This window comes from Notamacropus eugenii, chromosome 1 (genome assembly GCF_028372415.1).
Source record: "Notamacropus eugenii isolate mMacEug1 chromosome 1, mMacEug1.pri_v2, whole genome shotgun sequence".
Lineage (NCBI taxonomy): Eukaryota > Metazoa > Chordata > Mammalia > Diprotodontia > Macropodidae > Notamacropus > Notamacropus eugenii.
This window is the reverse complement of record NC_092872.1, coordinates 128,102,279-128,129,223: the sequence shown is the minus strand read 5'-3', so window position 1 is coordinate 128,129,223 and position 26,945 is coordinate 128,102,279. Positions and strand designations below refer to the sequence as shown.

General features: G+C 33.9%; 1 protein-coding gene across 7 annotated transcripts in view; it reads left to right on the top strand.

Moving 5' to 3' along the window:
• The window catches only part of DENND4A (DENN domain containing 4A), a 136,527-nt gene that overhangs the window by 65,399 nt on the left and 44,183 nt on the right, over positions 1–26,945 (top strand). For all 7 annotated transcript variants that reach the window (XM_072614425.1, XM_072614418.1, XM_072614413.1 and 4 more), the window contains 8 exons: positions 1,147–1,216; positions 6,188–6,357; positions 7,190–7,431; positions 11,156–11,222; positions 11,804–11,862; positions 13,482–13,626; positions 15,183–15,358; positions 25,958–26,058. In XM_072614425.1, the coding sequence (XP_072470526.1) occupies positions 1,147–1,216; positions 6,188–6,357; positions 7,190–7,431; positions 11,156–11,222; positions 11,804–11,862; positions 13,482–13,626; positions 15,183–15,358; positions 25,958–26,058 (1,030 nt within the window). The remainder of the gene's footprint in view (positions 1–1,146; positions 1,217–6,187; positions 6,358–7,189; positions 7,432–11,155; positions 11,223–11,803; positions 11,863–13,481; positions 13,627–15,182; positions 15,359–25,957; positions 26,059–26,945) is intronic.

Genomic DNA, 26,945 nt, shown 5'->3' with positions numbered 1-26,945 from the left:
CCATTGCATATTTATTTTGGAGGTTTTGGAAGCAGAAACCTTGACTTTTATGTCTTCCCCTGATGGTGAACATTGTTCTTCCCCATTGGAAAGGAAGGGAGGGAATACCTGTTCATTAAGAAAGTAAACTTCTATAGTCTTATTTTTTTCCCTTTTTGGGGCATTTTCCCACCCAGTTACTTGACTTTTGGGTCTTTTGTCAAGAGTAGGTTATACTCTGGGGACCTGTATGGTCTCAGTTCCCTCCAAGGTGACACAATCAAGGGAGAGGACTTTACTTCCAGGCTGGATGGCAACTGAGATTCAGATCAGCTGCTCAGTTCCCCCAGGAGCTTTAAACTGAGCGCTCCAACAATGGACCAATGGATGCTGGCTGCTGCTGCTGTGGCCTGCTGCTGTAGGATGCCCGCTGCCTGGGGCCAGGCCTCAGGGAGGACCCTGCTCCCTTGTCAGGGAGGTGAAGAAACTCTCTCACTGACCTTTGAAGTATCTTTGTTGCCTGTGGGTTGAGGGATCTGGGAACCTCTGCTGCTGGGGATTCCACCCCCCGAGGCCTGCTCCAGTCCTGCTCCTCCCAGTGCCGTGCCTGGAGGCCAAGCCTGGGCTGCACTCAGTTCTGCATCCAGTGTGACAGACCTTTCCCTGTAGGCCTTCTAGGTCACGCTGAGCTGGAATTCTCCACTCCATTGTTCTGTGACTTCTGCTGCTCTAGAATTTGTTTAGAGTCTTTCTTTACAGGTATTTTATGGGCTGTGGGGGAAGAGCTAGAGTATGTGCATCTTTCTACTCTGCCATCTTGGCTCCGCCCCCTTTTTTTTTTTTAAAGTATATTAAAGTTTTTCAGTGCATTGATTGGTTTCATTGAATTTTTTTTCTCTTCCTCTTTTTCTTTTTTAAAAGTTCTTTGTTATAAGGAATAGAAATATAGGTGAATCTAGGTTACGCGAAAGCAAAAGATATGAATAAAAATCTATTTTTAAAAGTATATGGTCAATTTAACTAAATGCTACCAAGACAACCAAGTAAATGGAAATTAGAAAGACATCTATTGCTGCATCTTAGCGCTTGGGAAATTATGGTGAAGTTATTTTCCTTAAATAATTCTATTTTTATCAATTTATAAAGATTTGTTGTTTTCTTTTCCAGTGGGGATCAGCAGTATACTTATGTTACAAGAAATCTGTGGCAAAGACTAATGTTATAGCCTACAAAGCTGGTAAGTATCTTATAGGTTTTTAGAAAGCATGTCATCTTATAGAATTCATCAGGTAGTTAGTGAAATATTAATTTAAAACAGGAATGTTGTTCCTGATTCTGATTTAAGTAGGTATGAGCCTCCTACTTGGTACATGTTCAGTTTCTTTGTAGTCTTTATTTGTCCACATCGTACTTTATTCAGTAGACTTTCCCCCACATTCAGAAGAAAATGTTTTAGTCATATCAGTATCAATTGGAAACCTAATTTGTAGTACATATCTATAATCATCATGGTTGATAGATGTGTGGCATAAAAGCTTTGTCATAAGTATGTGCTTTTACATTTGTAGGAGAATATTTTAATTCCCTAAAGGTTTAGAAGTATGATTATCCTAATGAGTATCATATTTTTCCAAAGTTCAAATGTAGTTAGTACTTTAGTGGCTCCATCATCATATCAGGGTGTATTATGTTCTCTCTTCCAACGCATATTACATCGTGTCTGTGGGATTCTTTTCTGTGTCTTTCCCATAAATCCTCAAACACATTGCAATACTTCCTTTTATTCTTTTTTAATATCTTGTTTTTCATTCTCCTGTAACTAACCCACAATATTTTCAAGTCATATGTAGTCTTAATAAGTTTCCATTCTTTAGGAGTCTTTCTCTCTTTGAAATACCTGGAAATTTAAACCTTTAAAATACTGCTATTACACTGATTTCTTCTGTATACATTTGATCAGATCTTATTGTTTTTTTCTGACTTCAACTTCTTTGCCCTTATCACTCCTTAAAGTGGTCCAAATGTGGTGTCACTGATGAAAATAAAATGGTATGCCAGAGGTAGATTTGTTTTATTTTGTTTCTTTTGTCCTTTCAGATTCATTTACACAGGTGCTTTGTATAATCTATGTTAGCTGGGGAGGTCTCACACAAATCCCTGCAAGCTAATTTTTTCTCTTACCTGATTTTCAATGCCTCATGTAGTGATTTTACATTGCCCCTTTCCATGATGTTTTACAAATAAACTTCGATTCTAAACTAGTGTTTTCCATGTTCTATCACTCTTTACTTGTCAAAAAGGTTAAATGTTTTCTGGTTGAGGTTGTATCCAAGCTCTTTTAGACAGCTTTGTTATAGTGACTTTTTTGGATTGGTTAAAAACTTCTCTAGGAAATAACAATGGTTTATGTTTTTACTTTTGTCTATTTCCCATTTTTTTAAAAAAAATTAGACAGGTTGTTTAAACACATGAGGTTGGGGTTCTATAATCTCAATGAGTATTTGCTTGTTTTTAAACTTCTAATTTGATATTTACTTTTACCTTTGTTACAAACACCTAATTATACACTGAAAGCCTATTCTGAAGTGACTGTTAGATCTGTAATTAGTCATTTGCTGTGTGAAATATAGTCCACCTCATTTTATGCTATTTTCTGGTGTTTGATTATGTTTACTATCTTGCAACTTCTTAAAGAAAATATTACTATGTATAGTCATTAGGTTTCTTAGTAGTCTGTCCCCCTTTGCTTTCTTTCATTTCTTAATCCCAAATTGTTTTTTCCAACATTTTTCCTATCTTGCCCTTTACCCAGTTTCATATTAAAGTTGAAGAGAATTAAAGTATATGTTAAATAAGTTGGAAGATTTTACTGGGTTTTTCAAACATTTCTTATTATAAGGTGGGATTTTTGAATAAGAAATGACCTTAAAAATCATCTAGTCTAATCTTCTGATTTTACAAATGAGGAGACCAAAGCCTAGAAAAGATAAGCAAATTGGTAAAGGTCACAAAAATTTACCCTGGGATTTGAACCCAGATCTTTTTACTCCAAATCCACTATTCTTTCTCCTATATCCTGCCTCATCTTTTCCCTATAATGAGTGTTGGCATATAAACCAAATATCTTCTGGCTAATCTATCTTGTTGGTGTTCAGCATCAACACTGCAAAGCAAGATGATCAAGTATTTTACTAGAAGGACATCAACTCCACCAAACTGCTATTCACCTCTGCAGAGAGAACCTGTCAGCCATCCTTCATCCTTCTGCCTTTATGCTGACAACATAAATGATTCTTCCAGTAGTTGATTAATTCAAAACTTTGACCAGTGACCAGTCTCAATTGTACCAACTGTTGAATTAATATTAGGCATTTTAAACACCATTATTCTTAAACCTCCTCTGCCTCTCTTTCTCCCACATTTAGTGTGATAGCAGAAAGGGCCAGATAAGACTGGAAACCATTTTGCAGATTGCTATGACCAAGAAAAAAAAATTCATTACCTCCTGGTCAGCTTTCTGCTAATGAGGCTCCAAACTCAGAGATCTTGGTCTTGAGAACATAGTTTGTTGATAAGTTCATATTGAAAGGTTTTCCAGCTTGGTAGAGCTTGCCAGGCTGCATCTTACTTTCTTGGACTTTCAGAACCCAGAATCACCTCTATCTCCCCTATATAGGCCCCCTGGAGAGTAAGACTTTTATGAGGTCCTTTTTAATATGATTGGTACATATTGAACCATGTTTTATTTTCATTGTAATTGAATATCAGCAGGTCTAAGTGCTTTTCTTTTGAAAAACTTCTTTAAAAATATTGTGCCAAAAATTACAAAAATGAGAACTAAAAGAAACATGGGGAGATTTACATGAATTGATCAATCAGCAGATATTTATTAAATGCTCCTATGTGTTGCATGCTGGGGCTATAAATAGGAAAGTGAGACAGCCCTTGTCCTCATGGAGCTTACTTTAGTAAAATAAGGGGTAAGAGTATAGAGAATGATATAGCATGAAGTGAACAGCAAATAGAATGACTACAATAATGTAAATGAAATCTAGTTAATTGTAATGACCAGTTTCAGCCCTAGAGAAATGATCATTGAAATACCTTTATCGTTTCACGTACTGAGATTATGACTGTAAAGTAGGACATAGGCTATCAGCACACCATCAATATGTATGCTTTGATTTTGCTTAAATGTTTATCTTTGTTTCAAGAGAGGGTACAACAGTAAAGGGAGAACTAAGGGGATGTTACTGTGGTATAAAAATAAAAGGCAGCAATAAAGCTTGTATTAGAAGTGTTTGAAGAAAGAAAATCTTTTAAGTCTACCTTCCTGGTTACTAGAGGCAAGACAGCATTTATTCTGTTCCCAAGATAAAAATATCAAATCTCTTAGCAGATTTGCTGCTGTATTGTTCAAGAACTTTTTTTAGAGTCACCTATTTTTCCCTCTATCTCTGTTCTAGAAAATACCCTCTTGGCTTCTCTGATTCCTATACCACTTCCATTATTTATCTTATGAGCTGCTTCCAAAGCCATCTTTCTGACTGACAGATTGTTCCCTTGTCACTCTCACCTTAAAATCCTAGAGCAGTTTGTATCACCTTCATCATTAAATCTAGGCTTCTTGTTTTCTGCTTTAAGACCTTCTCACTGACCAATCCAGATTAACCTCTTTCTGAATTTTCCTACCCTTCTCTCCATTCTATTCATACTGACCTACTTGTCATACCCTTAGTCTGATTTCCTATTTTCAGCTCTATATGCCTTCCTTTATGTACTTTTGCACTCTTATTCTTATATATTTATACTCAGTATTTAAAAAAAAGAATCTTCTGTTTGTTTATCTTTTTAATTCCTTCCTTTGGACCCTATAGTAGTTTTCCATCACCCTGCAGATTAAATTAAAACATCTAATAATGGGCTTTTAAAATCTCCATAGGTTGAGTCTCTTACAGCCACAATCTTGTTACTACCCACCCAACATTCTTTATTGGTCAGACAGTTGCTTTTACCCTATCCCACCCCAAGTCATGGAATATGGTATTAACCTCATCAGGGAAAAAAAAAATTCATGAAGTTATTTTCTGGATGTCACAAGCTCACTCCACTTACTCTAAGTAATCTACATTTATTATTTTAGGGATTATTTAACATACATATAGCTTAATTGCTCTACTTGAATGTCTTTTTATATGTAGGCATTTGTTTTTGCATACACAAAAATAACACATGTATATAACACTCAGATGTATCTGTGATTTCATTAGTGTGGATATTTCTTTCAGTGATTCAAATTGCACATCTCCCTATCTTTCCTGTACAACACCTCTCTTTGTACGCTGTTGAAGTTATATGTGGATATATGTGCGCAAATAATGTAAGCATAAATGCGTAGAATTTTATATCTAGAAAGAACTTAAGGGATAACACAGTCTTCAGTTCAGGGAACTCATTTACTATGTTATTTGAACTTCTCGCAGTATTCCCTACTTTTCTGTCACTGAGTACTTGTTAAATTTTATTGCCTATACCATTTATTTGCCGTACCTAGGGAAGTCCACACTGCCCAGGCTGTTAAAAATTTCTTCAAATTTCTCTTGTAATGTCTTCTCCATAAAATTTTCCCAAGGAAGTTAGAAGCCAGTCCTCCAGTGTACCCTACCATAAGATTGCATCATCTGGACTTCTTAATTAATTGTAATCTTTACATATCACAGACCTTGTATGGGTTTTTTTAATCTACTTTTGAGACTGTGCAGTACTTTTCCTTCTATTTTTGTGAAAACATTTTCTTATATCTGCTTTATAAGATGAATAATTGTTCCTGGAACCTGTGATACCATGCTTAGAAGGAAGGTGCTAATGGACTGTGAAATAGTTATAGGCTCCAAATTGAAATTATGATTATATGTTAGAGTATACTTTGAGACCAAGGCAGGGACACACATATGCCTCAAACTGAAGAGCCCTATCTTTTTTATATTCTCTTTAACTCCTAGAACGTAGTTGGTACATGACAAATAATCAGTCTATTAATATTAGGAATTACAGAGGTTCGTAGGAGTTTAGTTTTATAAAATTGTTAAAGTGTCATAGGATGAGCTTTATTATTAAAGTACTTTGAGCATTTAAGCATTTGATCATGTTTAAAGTTAGGAAGGAATGAGTTCTAGTTTTTGATGACTGTTGAAGCTTTATTTTTTAGGTTTAATATGCAGATATCCTGAAGAAGATTATGAGTCATTCCCATTACCAGAATCGGTTCCCCTCTTTTGTTTACCAATGGGGGCAACTATTGAATGTTGGCCATCAAATAGCAAATACCCTCTTCCTGTTTTTTCTACATTTGTATTAACTGGAGCTTCTGCTGAAAAGGTATTAAGTCATTCAATAAATTATAGCTATGAATTTTGTGTAAATTTGCAAATCTTTGTAGCAGTGTTATAGGACAAGCAAGTGGTGAAATTTAGGTTATTCTAGATTATTCTGTTTTACTTTTATTATCATGTGGTTGATAAGCAGCAGTATAGTATTGAATGGTGTTAATAGTTAGAGGGTAAGCATGTGAGTCTAGAATACCTGGGTTCCAATCCTGCCTTGTGGCATATAGTGAGTGTGTAATCATAAGCAAGTCAACATAACCTCTCAGTATTCCAGGCAATTCTCTAAGTTATTAAATTGCAGATGAGTTGCTGCTCTTCTGTGTGGATGGAGTTTCCATGTGGGAATTCTCCATACCAGTGAAATCACAGGACTGGACAAAAAAATGTGAATAAGCCAACAGGAATTTCTAGATACAGCAAAGAAATCATTTTATTCTGTCTCTCCAAACTCTTCTATGCCATTATGATAAAAGTTTTTACAGTCACAACTATTCCAGTAAGACTAACCCTAGCAAAAGTTACATCCTTCATTGGCATGCTTCCTCAAAATTGGCACAGAGCTGTACTTTTACTGTTTCCATTTCCCTTCTCAAGATGATGTGAAATTGTTTCCATAGGTCACTTACAGAAAGAATTTTTTGTAGGACAGTTTTCACTCTTAAAAAAACAAATACAATAGAACTTTTTTCTAGGAGTCCAGAACAGTATCTTGTTAGGTGAGGGGGAAAAGGGGAAGAGGTTTAATGTTCCAAGAATATTTTCATATTTAGTTTACATTGAAGAATATGAAAACGTACATGTTACCAACATTAATTATTTTGCAGGTCTATGGTGCTGCTATTCAGTTTTATGAATCATACCCTGAGGAGAATCTCACAGAGAAACAAAGATTTCAGTTGGGATTAGCATCCTCTACAGAGGGGAAATCTGATAGCTCCAAAACAGTTCACACTAATAAATGCATCTGCCTTCTTTCTCACTGGCCTTTCTTTGATGCCTTCAAGAAATTTCTGACTTTTCTATATCGTTATTCCATCTCTGGACCTCATGTCCTTCCAATTGAGAAGTAAGTTGAAAATTGTTTTGATTCTAATTTTATGTTTTGTTAGATTTAACATGCAGTTTTTTGTGTTTGTGAGTTAACCAAATTTCACATGTCGAATGTAACATTCCCTTGATGTAACATTTCCTAGATATGTAATTCTACTATTTTAATTTCATATTATCTCAATGCTAGCATTTGAATAATAGAATTATATGTTTAGAGAGGGTTGTATCAAGGGATCCATTTCCAGGTGAGAGGCAATGTAGCGTACTAGATAGATGTGAGCTCAAATGGTATGAAGACCTGGTTTTAATCCATCACAAGCACATCCTCGCTCTGAGTTCCTGGGCAGCTCACTGGGCCTCTCCGTGCTCCAGGCAGTCTTTAAGAGCAAATGCAGAGCAGGTGCCTGTCTGTAGTGGAAGGGAGAGTTTCTTCATCTGGAACTCCCTATATCAATAAAATCCACAGTCTGGTCTAAAAAAAAATTTTAAAAACTACTGCTAAATTTTGTTTTCATAACAGGGTTATTTCTGTTATCTATTATTTCCAAAATGAAACATATACGTTTCTCCCATTTGTTTTTCTATAATCAATAATTTTTTAAAATCCTGAGCTAAAACATGTTGCATATTTTTGCATGTGTTATAGTCCCATGGCAGAGTTATAGGATTCATAGTCAGGACCAGGATTCAGCTCTCACAAACCACACCCAGCCTCAATGATGGTAGCAAGTCACTAATCTCTCTGTGCCTCAATTTCCTTATCTGTAAAAATGAGGTTTTTGTACTAGATGGCCTCTGAGGTTCGTTGCAGCTCTGAACCTATGTTTGCATGAACCTGTGGTGAATAATAAGCATTGAACTTGTATTTGAATTTTTCCTTCCCCATTTAAATATGACACGTCAAAAATTAAGGAATCGGGTAAAGTTTATATTTGATGAGACTAAATTAAGCAAATGTAATAACTTACATTTATAGTCTATGCTTTCTCCACAACAACCTTTTGAAGTTGTTATTGCAGCCTCATTATTATTGTCCCCACTTTACAGATGAGCAGACCAAGCTTATGTGACTTCCTCAACATCATGTGGGTGCTCCGTGGCAGATAGTCAGGCATTCTGACTCCTCAGGCCATTCCTCTTTCTGCTACCTCATACAGTCTTCCTCCAATTTTGGCATGAGGATCTTATACAACTAATACAATCTTATACAACTAATCTACATTTTTTTGTTCTATATTTGTCTGTCATGCTTTTTGTCCCACTTATCACCTAGGCTGTCAGGAATTTTCAGTCACAGAACCCAGAATGATCCAGTTTTTGTTAGACAGTAACTGAATTGTCATGTGGAAGTTGATATATCTTCTCTCCAATTTTGTCTTGCCCCACATTTGTCTACCTTCTTCATTTTCTTCCTGACTATTCATGCAAATAATTTAGGTCAATGAGGGCCCGGTGCCTCTTATTTTCTTGTATAATAGTTACTAGCAATTTTATTTGATGCTTCATTGTAGAATTAAAATGACTCTGGGTACTCAGAGGGAGAAGCAAGTTCTTCCAAGACACTGAAGTTTTGAATGTGATCTTAGGAATGGTCTGTATATTTATTGTGTGCAAACTATCCAACGTAGACTAGTTGGGACAGGCTTGTCACCAAAATGCTAACAGGATAATATTGTCATCCATAACAACTCTCCAAGATCACTTATTATAGAGAAATTGTGATCTATGTCTGTAGAGAGAATATTCTTGTTGACAAAATTACAGACTTTTGAAGTATAATTGCATGTGTACTTGTCTTTTCTATGCTACTAGACAATAAATAGTATAGTGTCTTAGTCACCTTTGTATACCCCTGTAGCACCTAACACAATTCATATTTATAGCTAACATTTATATAGCACTTTAAGATTTGCAAAGAACCTTGCAAAGACATTATCTCATCTTATCTTTGCACCAACCCAGGCAGGAAAATCCTATAATTATCCCTATTGTACAGATGAAGAAACTGAGGCAAACAGAAGTTAAATGAATTTTCACTTAACTAATACATGTCTGTGCCTGGTTTTGAACTCAGATCTTGCTTATTCCAGGTGCAGGGTTCCTTGCCCCATGATAAAGTAACTGGAACATATTTGTTGAACAAATGAATTTTTATTCTGATGATCTATAATGAGTTCATTAGATTTGCAATTCTCCAATTAAAATTATTCCTATGGGAGAACAGATAATGTCTTTTAATGTAGTTTTAAAAGATACACACAATATAAAAATGGGTCTATGAAATGAGCATTAACATCTTGCTTTTTAAAGGATTTTTTATCTTCATAATTCCATTCTTTATTTCTGTAGTGTATAAATCAGAATCTTTTGTAGAGATGAAATTTTTTTCTTGCAGGAAAAAAAAGTAATACCAATTTTAAAACCTATTCCCTGTTAGTGGAGATAAAAATCAGTCAGTTGGGGAACATGTCGTAAGCTCCTACTATATGCCATGCTAAACAGTTCTGGTAATACAAAGAAAGGCAAAAGACAGTCCCTGCCATCATGGAGCTCAGAATCTAATGGGGAGACAATACATAAAAGTGAGGGAGGGGCCTGAAGGGAGGAAGGACACTCCCATATCAGTGTGGCCCAGGTAGAGGTTTGGGGGAGGTGTGAGTTTCAGGGTCATGTGATCTTGCGGGATGCTGAGATTCAGGATAACTCTGATGAAGTTTAACTAGAATGCTGCTAGGTACCTTTTTAAATAGAGGATCTAGAAGTGACATAATTCTTTCAAGGAAGTCGAATATAACAATAAACATTTATAGTGTTTACTAAGTGCCAGGCACTATGCTGAAGTACTTTATAATGATTACCTCATTTGATTCTCACACAACCCTGGGGAGTAGATACTACTATTATCCCCATTTTACAGGTGAGGACACTAAGGCATGAAGAGCTTGAGTGACTTGCCCACGGTCACATGGCTAGACTTGAACTCAGGTCTTGTTGGCTCTAGGCCCAGTGCTCTGTGCACTATGGCACCATCAAGCTGCCTGTTCATTATGAAGAATCATTCTTACTCAGTCATACTCCCAAATGACTTTTAAGAGGTAAATCTCTTTGATATAAGGATCCTGTCTGAGAACGGCCACTTTTGAACAAAATATGCTGCAAACTGATATGCTGACTGTTTCAGCCTCACAGATAGATGCAAGATGAGCTACAGACCTCTCTGCCCCTGTGATGAGTGCACTATATCTAACCTTTCATTCTTTTGTTCACTAAAGCACAGAATCCTACATTGGAGCTGAAGAGGAGTTTGGAGACCATTAACTCTCATCTCTCAGTTAAGAAAACTGAGGCTGAGAGGGGTGAAATTACTTTCCCAGGCTCAGAAAAATAGTATTTGATGCAGGATTCTAACTTAGGATTTCACTGCAATATTTATGAAATTCCTACTATGCACTCTAATAGATGCTGGATAAAAAATACAAAGAGAAATAAGGCATTGTCTAAATAATTATTCTATGTAAATTATTGTTAATATGCTGAAAAATAATTTTTATCTTGGTGCCATTGGAAGAAAAAAATGGAGCAAGTATTTAAGTAATATAATACCATGGGATGTAACAGGTACAGGGACTTTGGAATAACCTGTACAAGATGTATATGTGGCGTTAATATGTATTTTATAGTATAAAATGCTTCAGAATTAAATATTTCATAGGCTGACATTTTTCTCTTATTTCTTGTAGGCATATTTCACATTTTATGCACAAAGTTCCTTTTCCATCTCCTCAGAGGCCACGAATTTTAGTTCAGGTAACATTTTCTTGATTTTTATGATATTATGTGAATATTTTTCCATTTTGTAAAATTTTAAATAATAAATTTCAGATTGAGGTTTGGACATTGATAAATGCCCATGTTTCTAATGTTGCATGAAATTACACAAACCACTTTTTGTACTTCTAAATTAGACTAATACTTAGTTTCTGTTAAAAGATTGAATCATGATAGCAAACATGAATACTTAGAAAGGAAAACATGTATTTTATCATATTAATTCATATTTAATGTTTTAAAATTTATATTCCTTACGATAATATTTAAGAAAATTGTTAGGGAGCATGAGAAAAATGGTTACAAAGGAAAAGGTAAGGATAGAAAAAAAAGTGATGGTTAAAATAGTTTCCTCAAAATCTTTGTGCACTTAGTTATGATAATGATAAATGGGAGAAGGGAGTTTTTATGGCATCCTCATTAATCCTATACATATTTACTCTATGATATGACTTTCCAAAAAAAATTTGGGGTTTCAAATGATTTAGTATTTCCTGTAGTTTCTTTGCCATTAGTAAAGGGTTTATTTAAAAAACACTGTTGCTTTAAATCTATTTCAGTTATCACCATATGATAATCTTATTCTTAGTCAACCTGTGTCCTCACCTCTTCCTTTGAGGTAAGTAAAGCTACATTTTCATATAAGTTCAAATTTATTTAAACCTTTTCTGAAATTTTAAATGCTCATTATCCAACTAGGTATCTTTTTTTTAAACAATTGTTCTCCACTAGAATATTTTATAATTTCAAATAGTGAAAATACTTTGCTATAACTTTTTATTAAATTTAAATTTCTTAGGATTAATATTTATCTAATAGGTTTTGAAGTCATGTAGAAGGACTATAATGAAAACATTCTGTTGTGAAGTGTTTTTTTAGTTTAGAATATTTTCTGCTTCATATGTCCAAATACATGTGTATTTTATGAAAAATATATTGCTTTGTTTTCATTTCCCCCCAAAAGTTATATATTCTAAATATAATTTGAAAGGAGAAAAAAATTCATTATAGCTCTAGTTTTGCAGACTAACAGAATAACATACTTCATCAGTTTACCAGTTAAGAAAAACTATGAAATGTGTTATCCTGTCATAATATAGCTCCTTGAAGTCTGATTAGCAACATGCTTTTCTTTTTCTTCCTACTTGATAGTATTTTATTTTTTCCAATTACATGTAAAGATAGTTTTCAACATTCATTTTCATAAGATTGTGAATTCCAAATTTTCTCCCTCCTACCTCTTCCATCCCTTTCTAAGACAGCAAACAATCAGATATAGGTTATACATGTACACTAATGTTAAACATATTTCCACATTAGTTATGAGCAACATAATTTTCTAGTCATAGAGTTGTAGTCACAATATAATTAAGTTATGTAGTATAAACCTAAGGGAGGAGAGCTACTTATATTTTTTACCTTCGTTTTTTAAAAATTGCAAATGGTTTCATTAGCAACTTACTTTCTATCTGTTCTCTCACTTTGTAGCTCTGATTCCACATTTCGTTATAGAAGTAACTATTAACTAACAATGTTTTCTGAATAAGTTGTTTTATTGTAAATCACCATTTTGCAAATGTAAAGTGTTTTACACATACTTAAAAATAAGAAAACAGTTTAACAGTTGCATTGCCATATATATATAAGTGTATTTTTAAAAATCATGTTTAAGTTGAGTTATATTTTAAATTCAGTAGAGGAACTTGATGTTAAAAGAACAAATTAGCAATTATTTTTGTAAAGGAAACAATCACACCTACCTTTTGGTAAATCCAGAGTTTCGTTTATTGGTTTATTTTAACTGAGTTACATATCTTGATTACTCAAAACTGAAATTGGAATATAGATGTGCCATGTCCAAAAAGCATTTTTACATGCCCTATCTCTGTCATCCAACTAAAGCACTGCTCTTTAAATCAAGATCCTTTATTTAATCAAGATCTTCAAAGTTTATTCATTTTAATTTAAATTAAGAAGATGAGCAACCCTTTTCTGTAATAAAAATAAAACGGAAGAGATTAGTGATTTTGGAGCCACATAAACACTGAATTGTTTTCACTGTGAGTTTAAAAGCATAATAGCAGAAACCAGTATGACTTCATTAGGTTTAAGACTGTATCAGCACAGATTGGACCTAATCAATATTTGCTTTCTTTATCTCTGATCATTCAGACAAATTTCATGTATTTTTTTCTTCCAATATTTATTTATGGTTCTTGTTTATATTTTTGTTAACAGTGGCGGCAGGTTTTCAACACTGTTACAAAACCTAGGCCCTGAAAATGCTGTAACACTACTTGTGTTTGCAGTAACAGAACATAAAATTCTCATCCATTCCCTGCGGCCTTCTGTCCTGACTAGTGTGACAGAAGCCTTGGTTTCTGTAAGTATGAATTTCTTATTGATTTTTAGTTTTTCAACAGACTTATTTAGGTAATTTTAAACTCTTTAAAATATTTTAGCTTGAGTTATTTGGAGGTATATTTCTCCTGAAACAGCTACACAGCAGTTGATGTGGAGAAGTTCTAGGGGTCTACCTGCACTGAGACTCAAGAAGGGCAAATAATATGATATGGCAACCAAAAAATCTTCAGTTCTCCTAGGATGCATGCTGTCCATAAAGAAAGGAGGTTATGCATAGTGACAAATCTGCCTTGGTAAAATTACATCTGGACCATTGTATTCCATTCTATGTACCACATTATTGGATGTTTGAAAGGAAGATAACTGGGATCATAAGAGGACTAGAAACCATGCTATATAAGAACTGATAGAATTCCATTATTTAACCTGGACAAGACAGGACTTAGGAGGGAAAAGAAATTGCCATCAAATGTTGAATTGCTGTCACATGGTAGAATTAATCAGTCATCAAGCATATGTGTACCAGGCTTACAAGAAAAAAGAAAAAATACAGTCCATACCCTCAGCAGCATATATTCTAATAGAGGAGAAAGACAACTTGCAGAAGCATATACAAGATACATCTGATATATATGAACAGGAGGGGGAATAAATTTGTTTTCTTTTCCTCAAAAAAATGTGTGTGTGTGTGTCCACATGCATATATACATATGTGATATATTTAATATAATTAGAAGATACGAAAAAGTAATTTAGATTCAATATAACGAAAATCTTACCAGCAATTAGAGCTGCCTCACATCGAAACGGGCTCCTGGGAAAGGCTCATAGCTCTACCTCAATGGAAGTTTTCAAGAAAGTTTACTAAGCTCCACTTCACTGGAAGTTTTCCAGTGGAGTCACTTGTTGGTGATAATGTAAAAGAAAAGATTCTTGTTTAAGAATGAAACAGATCATTTCTGAAGTCCCTTCCAACTCATGTTCTGTGAAAATTCAGGAGGACTTTTTTTTTACTTTAAAAATTTTAATGTTTTAGTTAATTCAATTAATGAATTAATTTGATTAATATTTTCATTTTAATGTTTTTTTAATTTTTAGATTTATTTCAGTGTATTGATTATTATACTAAGATGCCTCAGAAGGTCATTGATTTTTACCTCTGTGGCTACTCATTCCACTATGTAGATCACAATCCATCCATCCTTTAGTAAACCATTGTCATGGGCTTCAGTGGCTGAAAAAAAATCATCCTCTGGTGGCACCTTCCTTCTGCGGAGGATCCTATTTGACTTAGGTAACTTAGAACTTGGATGACAACAAGACACCACGTCTAATACCATACCCAAATTTAAAGTCTTCCCTGCTTGGGAGTAGCTACCAGAACTTGTAATGCATTCCACATTAAGACATCAGAATAGGATAGTAAACTAAGCAATAGATGTTAGCTCTGGTTGTAAGTATCATCCTTTATGAAGTGTTGAAAATGAAATGTGTATTTAAAAGATAATATATTATGTTTATGTAATTTGTTTCTATCATAAACTAAATTTTCTTTTATCTGTTATTTATCCAAAGATGATATTTCCTTTCCACTGGCCGTGCCCATATGTTCCTCTTTGCCCATTGGCTCTAGCAGATGTTTTGAGCGCACCATGTCCATTCATAGTAGGGATTGATTCAAGATACTTTGATCTCTATGATCCACCACCAGATGTTAGTTGTGTTGACCTAGACACCAACACCATTTCTCAGTAAGTATATCTTAATGAGTTCTTCTGAATCTGGTTTTGTAGGTGTAAGTATTTATTTCTTGAACATTAACTGTTTCTACCTGTGTTAAGATCAGTTACTATCTTTGAATCAGCTTTATCTACATTTTCAATGAACTGAATTTCTAAGACTTGAGAGTTCTTTGCTTAAAAAAAAAAATGGACTTTTCCCACTACAGCTCTTTAAATATGTAACTTTATCCATTTTTTGAAAGTTGGAAGAAAAAAAGTTAGAATTAAGAAAAGGAAATTTAGAATTTCCCCTCAAAACAAATAATTAATTATCCGTGAAATCATAGATCATCCTAGAACTTACTTTGAATCCAGTTTAAGAGTTTAGTTTCTTACAAAAAGAATGAGTGTTTGCTTCATCTGTGTGAGGATACTGTTTGTTCTTAATACAATCATGTTTAAGTTGTTGTTGTCTTATTCATTTTATCATTTCCTTGCTTTGTTTGTCCTTAAAAGATACCTTTGTTTAAATTTTGATCGTATTTAAGCTATTCAAGAGAGAAGGAAGAAATAGTTGTGCTACAGCAGGGGCATCCTTCATACCTTCCTGTAGGGAGAGGTCTTCAGGCTATTCCCAGTCACAGTCCTTATACTCTTCCTGTACGTAAAGTGACTGTCCTGACTGAGGTGACTGAAGATGTCTCCTATAAAGGGAGAAAACAAGTAACCTGCTCACATACTCAACATTAAAGAGGATTCCTTTTCTCAGTTGATTTGTGAAGCACAATAGGTGGTACAGCTTTTATACCTTACATATATAAGATGTGAGCATATGCTTTTGTTTCTTAACAGGCATTTAGATTTAATAAATTTTCTAAGACTCTGGTACCTTTAAAATAATTCTGATGCTAATCATTTAACCTTAATGCCAGTTTTTAAGCTATAAAACTTCAGCTCCCTGAAATAACTAAAAAGTATAGATAAAAATTTAGGCGTGGAAACATATTTTGGTTAAGTACTAATTCAAAGACTTTTCAGAAGGAAGAGTTAGTGAGTATATACTATATAAGAGTATATATAAGAGTTATACTTATTCATAACTAGTTGTTATTGCTTCTCATAAAATATTTAAATCATTGGTTAGTTGACAGTATTTTAGATACTTTTTCTGCTTTATGTATTTTCCCTCACACATTTTTGAGAAGAAATTTAAAATAAAAATGTTGCCTATATATTTCTCCTTCTTACCTACTCTTTTATCTTAAAACTTTGTCATTCTAATATTACCTCCAACAGAAGCTTATTGTGAGTAGACTCAACCTTATCTTTTACAGGGAAAACTAAAAGAGTAGAAAACTTCTCACTGATTGGATTAAGAAGAGAAGTTAGGCAACACTTTCCCTTAATACTCCTTTGTACCTATATCTTTGATATCTTCTTATTTTATCTCTCTTTTACTTTACTTAGGATAAATGGGCTTTCATCCCTCCTAGTCCATGTCCTTGCTTGAGCAGTGATTAGCAGCTCCTTTTTCCCTGGAATCAAAAGCATTTAAGTACCAAGCCAGAAATTTGAGGGAAAATGAAATAACAAATGAAATTCTACCTTTTAAATCAGTTGTCAATAATGTCCCTCTCCTTCCTGTCTGATGTTTATAAATATGTAGAACCTCTCTTAAATTAGCATTTCATCTTGAAAATTGCTGGAAGAAGAGAGAAATTTTATATAACTCTTGCTGTGGGAGCATTGCCCCAATGACAGGCTGAGCATGAGTTTGAAACAGGACTCTGAAAAGCAAGTCATCGCCTGGGTTCTTAAGTGACCTTGGCAATTCATCAAAAATAGACTTGAAAGGACCATTAGTGGGATTTGTTTTTGTGCTAGGTCCTGGATGTTGTAGAGACAATTTATCTTTTGATCCAGAAGTATGTCAGGTATTAGACACCTAGGTGTTATAAATGTTGGACAGTATCTGTACTGACTGTAATCAAGTCACTTAATTTCTCTGGACCTCAATTTTCTCAGGTCCAAAATGAAGGAGTTGGATTACCTGATTTATAAGTATTTATAAGTATTACATGATTTATAAGCATATATATATATGTATATCTATCTGTGATCCAATGATGACTATAACTAGATTCTTAAAAAATTTCCTATTATTGTATAACTCTGCATGAGTCACTTGCCTTTGCGAAATAGGAAGTGGAAACCAAAGACTGATGAAGTTAACAAAAGGTTGTTAGAAGATAAGGGTACAGATATTTAATATCTTCCTCTTTAGTTTTAGAGGGAAAATGTTGAGGAGCAGTAGAGGTAATTATGAAAACATTATTAGATAGAAGTGAATATTTATATGATATTATTTATCATGGGAAAGTTTTTCAACATGAAAATATATCTCATGAAACAGAACTGCACAGGATCTACTGTATTACCTTTTTCCTTGGACCAAAAGTATTTGAATACAAAGCCAGAACAGTGAAAGAAAAGTTAATCCTAAATTAAAATCTACTTTTCAATTATTTAAAAATCATTTTATTCAATTACTTAAAAATAATTTCCTATGTCAAGGGAAAATTCCCTTGACATAGTGATCACTGCCACTTGGTTATGCTATTATAATATTATAATAAGACTTTCATAGCAGGACCTCTGGAACCAAATGGAGTACAATCTCTACTTCCATCCCCTGTAGTAGAGAAGAAAGCTCTCAATACAGCAGCATCCTGATAGGTCTCACAGTAAAGCTTTCGTAAGGCTGGATTTCTCCTTCCTAACTTTGCTGTTTTGTGAGGAAATAGTTTTCATAATCTTTCACCATTTTCCAATACAGTCTTCTGAAGATGATTTTATATTGTAAATTGGTATTGGTCTTGACTGCCATGTTTTTTTCTGTTTGGCAAGATGTTCACAGGCTGAGACAGTTTTTTGATAACTTATCTCCTTGGGAAAATTGAGCCTCCAAGAAATAGCAGTAATCAATGTCATTGCGGATACTTTTCTTAATTTTTTCAGCATTAGTAGCTTGTATAATTAATAGTTTGGATTGGAGCTATTGTAATTTCATTTAGTGTCTTCTAATTATTATCTTTTTTTCAATTTTGACCTTTGATCCAGACTTGCAATGATCTGATTTCACACAGAAAGCTACTTCTGAAATGGTTGCCATTTCAGTAACTAGTCATTTCTTTTTTGCCAAGATAATCAGTTTCTTTCTTTTTTTTTTTTTTTGTATTGAATCTTGGTGCTAACCATGTTTAGTGCATTCTGACTCAATTTTTTTTCTTCCTTTCTTCTTGAAGAAAGTATCCATGATGTACCAGCATCAGGCTTCCCACCCCCCCACCCCCCAAATTTATTAATTTGTTTTCGGTTTTCAACAGTCACTTCCATAAATTCCAAATTTTCTCTCCCTTCCTCCTCCCTACCTCCCCAAGAAGACATTCAGTCTTATATGGGTTCTATATATACATTCCTGTTCAACACATTTTCACATTAGTCATGTTGCATAGAAGAATTAAAACGAATGGGAGAAACCATGAGAAAAACCAACAAAACATAACAAAGGAGAAAATAGTCACTTCATTCTTTGTTCCAACTCCATAATTCTCTGGATGTGGATGGTATTTTGCATCATGAGTCTTTTGGAAGTGTTTTAAGTCCTTACATTGCTGTGAAGGCCTAAGTCTATCAAAAACAGCCCTCGCACACTGTAGCTGTTACTGTGTATAATGTTTTCCTGGTTGTGCTCACTTCATTCAGCATCCAGGTTCTTCTGAAGTCTGCCTGTTCATCATTTCTTATAGCACAATAATATTTCCATTACATTCTGAATAACCTTTTTTAAATAATATTTTTCCAAATTACATGCAAAAACAATTTTTGACATTAATTTTTTTTTTTAATTTTGAGTTCCACATTATGCTTTTCAATAATCTAAAACCCTGGGCATCCTTCACTTCTTTATTCAGAACCATATTTTCCAACATAGTTTCACACATTCTCCCCATGCATATCTTCATTTTGAAGTTTTCAAGTATTAAGGTTTGTGTTGCCTTGGTTTGGAGAATCTTGTCAAATTCTTCACAGGACTTCACTTCTTTGTCAAATAATATGACATAAACTGCAGCTGTCTTCATGATGGTTCCATTAACTTTTCTCCCTCCTCTTCTTCAAGAAATTTTTGTATCATTTGATTTTGTTTATCACATCATCATTCTCTTTTCTCCCTGGATTTTTATGACACTGCTCTGTTGTTCTTACGGTTCTTCGCATATATTAAGAGTTTGATAAATGTTTGTTGATTGATTGATCAATCATTCTTGGTCTCTTTTCAAGAGTGTCATCCATATCCCATGCCCTGTGCATAGGTGTACCTCAGGGCTTCATACAGGCCCTTATCCTCTTCTCTCTATACTCTCTTTATCATCTGTTTTAGTTGATTCAGCTATCATCTTTATGGATATGATCCCCAAACTTCATATCTACCCCTCAGCTCTATTGATCTCTAGTCCTGCTTTAGAGCTAGTACTCTATTGACACACTATTCTGGATCCTGGATCACCTGTGCTCAATGATGAGTCATGTGAAAAAAAAAATCAGTCAAGCAATCAATAAGTATTTATTAGACACTTACTAAGTGCCAGGAATTGGAATTATTGCTAGGTATCATGGCTAAAAAAGAGACATAAAATAATCCCCAAATTGGAGGTGGAACTGGAATTGTTACAGAAGGACTTATTTTAAAAGATTAATTCTTATTTGAAAGGGAGGTCATATTTTTATTTCAAAGTATTCTCATATTGCATAGAATCCTAAGGGAGCAAAGAGATTATCTAGTTCAACAGCCTCATTTTAGGAGTGAAGAAACTGAGGCCCAAAGGAGTTAAGTGACATATCCAGAGACATTCATCTAGTTACTAACAAGCTAGAATTGTAGGAAAATCTAACGTAAGGGTAAACAGAAAGGAAAATATTGAACCGAACAATCTCAGATAAATTTAGAACTTAAAGACTTATGGCATCTTTTGAGTAGGAATATTACATATTTTACATTATATTACATACATATTTCTTAGCATCACATAGTACTTTTATAAAAGTAAGCCATATGTGAAAGCACAGAAAAATTGTAAGTAACTGTAAAAAAAGGATAAATAACAAACACATCCTTTTACTACCTTACCACAATAAAAATAGTGATTAGTGCAGAGAACAAAAGCAAAATATACAAAATTAAATGAAGAGTTAATGATGATGTTCAGAATAATGAGTGGGTCAGAGAAAAAAACCAGAGAAACAATAACAAAATGAAAATGTTGACAACAGTGAGATAATGTATATAATTTCTAGGTTTCAACTAAAGCCATCCTGAAAAGAAAACTTTTATCTCTGTAAACATACAATAAAAAAATGGAAAAAGAGAGGCTTAATGGATGAAATTTTTAAAATGAGAATTTTTTAGATTGAGAATTTTTTAAATGAAAAAATTGAATAAACCACAGTAACCAAAGAAAAGGAAATCTAGAAAATTAGAGTAGAAACAGATGAAATGGAAAACAATACGAATATGGAATTAAATACAACTAAATGCTGGTTCTTTGAAAAAACTTACAAACTTGGTAAATCTTTAGATAACTTGAATAAAAAGAAAGGAAAAATCAAATTACCAAAATAAACAAGGTAAATCACAGCAAACAAGAAAAAAGGAGTTACTAGAAGCTACCATATGCAATTTTATACCAGAAAAACTGATTTTTTTTAAATGGAAGATTAACTATGAGAAATGTAAAATACCCAAATTAACACAGTATGAAACAGTTCCTAAATAATACAGTCTCAGAAGAATGAAATGGAAACAGCTGTAAAGGAAATACCAAAAGAGAAAAGCCTGGTCCACTTGGATTTACAATTAAATTCTTTCATGGATTTAAAGAGCAATCAATACTTATACTGTAGGAATTATTCTTAACAATTTGGAAAGAAAACATATCATGAAATTCAGTTTGTGTGATAAATGTCCTAAGACCTAATAAACTAGCAAAGGATAAACAAAGAAAGAGAAGTCTAAGCCATTATCATTAAGATCGTTTTAATAAAATCCTAGCAAAATGACTGTAACTGTACATCCAAAAAATACTCACTATGACCATGTTGGATTTATATCAGAGATGCAAGGATAGCTCAACATAAAGAAAACAATGTAATTAGTCATTAAAAATGAAAATAGCTCAAACTACACATGATTATACCAATAAACATAGAAAAGACTTTTGACAAAGTACAACATTCATTTATGCTAAAAACAAAACACCCCCAAAAACTTTAGAAAACAAGGCAAAGAGGGATTTTTTAAAAAATAAGATTAAAAGTACTATTTGCTGATGATATGATAGTTTACTTGGAAAATTCTAGAAAATCAGCAAAAGAGTTGAGTCAGTTAATAGCTTCCGTGAAGTATCTAAATCAGCATTATATCCTATCTAGCAATAATAACATTTAGGAAGAGATAATAGACAGGGAAATCTCATTCAAAATAACAAAATGCATAAAATATCTGGGACTTAATCTAAGGAATACTCAAGACATATACATAAAATTATAAAATACTCTGTGATTAAAAGTATATTCATTAGTCATGTTTAGACCATTCCAGTATAATTAAAATTGTACTATCTAAATTAATTCACACATTTAGTGTCATGTTAATAAAACTACCAAAACAGTACAAAACAGCTAGACAAAATAATTACAAGATTCATTTAAAAGAACAAAAGGTCTAGAAGAAGTGTTCTTAATCTAGGGTCAGTGAATTTGGTTATTATTATTATTATGACAACTATTTCAAAATAATTGATTTCATTTGTATTCTTTTGTATTTTACTATATGCATTTAAAAACCTTATTCCAAGAAGGGTCCACAGGCTTCACCGTGGACTGCTAAAAGAGTCCTTGATACAAAAAAGATTTAAGAACTCCTGATCTAGAATATCAAGGAAAATAATCAAAACTCCCCTGACCTTTGATAGGTGTACTTTCTCTTCTTTATATTGCCCAAAACTACTCCTCCAGTTCACTTTCCAACCATGATCTCCAAAACTTTTCACTCCATTCTAAACATTATCTCTACCCTATCCTCACTGGAAACTTGAACTCTACCCCTAGAACCATCCTAGATTCTGGGAGGTGGTAACCTTTCACCTTATGTTACCTAGAACCAGGCTTCTCTCTCAATTCTGCCTCAACTTTGCCATCTGCAAATTTATTAAGTTCAGCATCATCAAAGTCATTGATGAAAAAAAACCAGGGCTAGCTCACTGAGTCACTCCACTAGAAACCTGTCTCTGAGCATTATTTCAGTCCATTAATCATTTCTATTAGGGTCCAGTCATTTAAATATTTCTAAATTCATCTAACTTGTGCTATCTTCCAGGCCACATATTTCCACCTTATCCACAAGGATGTCATGAGAAACTTCATCAGATAAGCTCTGATTGTGATATTCCTTTGATCTAGTAGTCTAGTAGATCTAATAGTCCAGTCTAGTAGATCTATTAGTCTAACCAAAAAAAGGAAGTTAATCTGTCATAATTTGTTTTTGATGATGCCGACTCTTAGTCATCTGTCCTCCTTTTTTTAAATGCTCACAAACTCTTTAGTAGTATATTTGAGGATTTTTTCAGTATTTGTGGTCCAGCCCACAGGCCTATAATTTAAACATTCCACTTTATTCCCATTTATTAAAATTGGGATAACATTTACCTGTTTCCAGTTTTGTAGTACCTTTCTGACTCCCTGTGATTTTTCACAGATCACTTACAATGGCTCAAAAATCACAAGAGTTAATTGTTTTGGTACTCAGGGATATAGTCTCCCTGGATTTCATGACTTGAACTCCTTAATGACAGCTGAAGATGTTTTGCTTTGGGAATTCACAAGGATGGTGAATAAAATCATGGGAGAATTCAACAGACATGCCCTTTCCAGAAGAAATGGTAGTATTAATTTAATAACTGTTCAGAGAACAAAAGGTGAAAAATAGAGGTAAAGTGATACTGCAGGATATGCATACTTGTCAGCAGGGCAGATGGCAAGAAGTATGGTGGGGAAAAGGTGGAATGAAATGTGAAGCATGGTCTGGAACAAGATAAATACAATGAACCATGTGTACCATATTGTCTGACTTCTCAGTCAGGATAGCACTGGCCCCGGGCTATGGTTCCAAATTTGAACACATTGATTCACTTAGAGTATATTCTCATTAGATTGAGTGGTCTGGGGAGAATTGGTCCAGGGTAGATGGCAAGCTGATGGATGGGGTGGATAGTAGGTAGTTCCAAGGCTGAGGAGCTGGCATTTTATCTTCTAATCAGTAGGGAGCTATTGAAAGTTTTTGAAGATACAGTAACTTGATCATCCTTGTGTTTGGTAGATAGCTGATAGATCTGAGGAGGATAGATTGGAGAGAGAAGAAATAGGAAGCATAGAGAGCAATTATGATTATGTTGACTAATTTGAATGTTGAACTGGGAATGTCAAGGCTGATAAACTTAGTGTCTTGAAGGATGGTGGTATCTTCAACAGAGCAAGGGAAATTTGGAGGAGGGATAGGATTATAGAGGAAAACAAGTTCCATTTTTGACATAATAAATTTGAGAGAACATGTGAGTGGAACTGGCTGTTAACCAATGGGACTGAGGTACAGTTCACATAAATTTGCATATCATATGCATAATTGAATACATGGCAGTTGGTGAGAGCTTTAATTCAATGAATATTTATTGAATACACAGTATATACAAAGTATTGTTAGGCAGAGACAAAAATGAAGTAGTCCCTGCCTTCAATGAGTTTACATTCTATTGAGGAAATAGAACACATCCAACTTTCCAGTCAAATTTATTTTTACTACCCCTTGAAAAATGTACTTCATCCCCAACTTATTCCCAAATTCTAACTCCTAGACTAGAAAACCAAATTCTGTATTCAACCATAATCTTCTTAATTAGTTGTTTGCTTCCTAAATCTGCTTTTTCTTTATTCTGAAGCTCTTACTTTTAATCAGCAGGAGTAATGGGAACGCTTACTGTGATCCCAAGGTCTTCAGTTTCTTGCCTAGGACTTCATTCTTCCTAGTGATCATTTTCAGTTCCCCTCTAACAATATCATTTGCCTCTGTGTGAAGTACCAGAAGCAACATGGTGTGGTGGAAAGCCTTGGATTTAAACCTTTGCTCTGACATTTTGCCCTTTGGCAATTTTGAGCAAGCCTCTCTAGTACTGCATAGGAGTAGGGTAGTTTCTTTCCCTTTTTGTCCTTTAGCTATTACTGAATGATCTTTCTCCTGAGGCACCTGTAATATCAACATCATCATTCCTTGAAGTACAGAAAGTATTTGCTTATAGGAAGGAGCTATATTTAATCCAAATGCTAAGTTTCAGGTATTCAACTGTCCTTTTTTCCCCTTTCTTCTCTTTTCCATCCCCTAAAATACTGACACAGGTTAAGCTTCTTCTATCTCTTCAGAATCCGTTTTACCTTCCCCTTCTTTTAGAACCATTGCACTCTCCCTGTTAATTGGAGAATGAAGAGATGTTTCTCTGCCCCTTTCACCTTTCTCTTCTAGTTTGGAAAGCAATGTGCACAGAAAATACATTGTGTTTTTAGCAGGGACAAAAACATAAGCCAAGGGTACGCTCTGTAGGCTAGTGCAATATTTCTCTTTTCCCCATACTTGTAGGAACTAAGGTCCTCTATTCTTTGTTTCTCTGATTGCTAACTTTTGTGGCTGACTCTTCATGGCAAATGATGACCATGAACAGGGCAGTTTGCTCCACCTATTTATTGCCCTTGGAATTGAGTCCCTGGGGGCTTCTGAGAAAGGCTTTATAGAAGCCTTTTTCATCTTTTCCTAGAGCTTTTCTCAGCTTTCTTGACAGGGTGGTACTACCTGACTTGGCTGTTTTTTGAACTCTCTTTTAGTCATGTGTAAATCACATGCCTCACACCCTCCACATTGATTCTCATAAAAAGAGGCAACCTATCTTAAAGCATTATTTCACACGCCAAAGAAATAATTTTGATTAGGTAAATTGCTAGTATATATGAAAGTATGTTTGTGTACTTGAAAGTATATTTGAAACCTACTTATAATGTTCTGGAGTTTATGGTGTTTGAACCACTTTATGGGAGAGATTAACTTTTAATAAGGTCACTTTATGGTGTCCATGACTAAAATTCACTTTAATGGAGTTACAGTATATTTAAATGGTTCCATCTTAACTAGTTTGAAGATATTCATATCTATCTATTGCCCTGGTAATATCAGCATAATTCCTAACAAATATCTATTGAGAACCTACTATGATCATAAAATTATATACAAGATACTAGAGTATAGATGTATAAAATAAAGACTCATGTTCATTAACTTAGTTTTAAAATATTAGATACCCCAAATCACCATTATAGTGTTTTCTCCTTTTGCCTCCAAAAATGTTGTACATTTTGCATTTTCTTTGTTACCACCATGTGCTTTCTCTTTTTCCTTTTTTGCACATAACAGGAGTATAACTTTATAAAATAATTCCATCTGGTAAATATATTATTGTTGCTTTTAAATCTCAGAAGTGGAGATAAGAAGAACATAGCCTGGAAGATACTTCCAAAGAAACCATGCAAAAATCTGATGAACACATTGAATAATTTGCACCAGCAACTAGCAAAACGTAAGTAGATAAGTTAAGGTAAAGACAGTGGGTTTGTTACCCTTTCCATTATCTTTTATCTCCTGAGACTAACATGAAATACTTCGCTGACCTTGCCCTTTAATGAACCTTGCGCCTCAAATTTCTGTTTGAAGTGCTATGAAGTACTGTATCTTGAGTTTTAAAGAAAAATTTAAGATAGAGAATGAAGCAAATAATAAGCTGAACATTTTCGCTCACGCTCCTGCCGTATTGCAAAGGATTATTGAATAATAAAACAGTAAGGAATCTTTTTAAATTATCTTCCTTAATTTTCTTTTACTAAAATGTCTGGAAAAAAAAACCAAGTCACCTTTCTAGACTTTCCTTGTAAGTATAATAGTGAAGTAGAAAAATATAAGTACAGAAACAAGTTTTGAAAATCTGAGAAAATTTATTTTAAAATTAGATTAGGAAATTATAGTTGCATTATATAGTGTAGGAGTTACACCATATGCTTTTGATCCAGTGAATATTGCAGCTGCACTGTAAAGTCTGAAAGGTTCAGAAAATAGATATTTGCCAAAAGTATAATTACATTAATCAGGATGGAAATTGATTTAGCACATGGAGGGTGCTAAAAGGCCTGAGTAAGGATGTGTCCTGGAAGTGTTTCAGAGACGATGATAAAGGGATTAAACTGTGGTTTATTTGTTTGAGTCCCTGGTATTTTAGTGATAGTCCTCTTTAAAAACCTGAAAGGAATACTGCAATTCACATAAAGTATAAAATATATGCGAGTAAATAAAATACATAGTATAGGACAGAAAGTAGACTTTTAAAAAATCATCAGAGATAGAGAACTAGAAAAACTTTACCAAAGATTATTAAGATAAACAATGTCATTTTCATATAGCATGAGTAAGTTG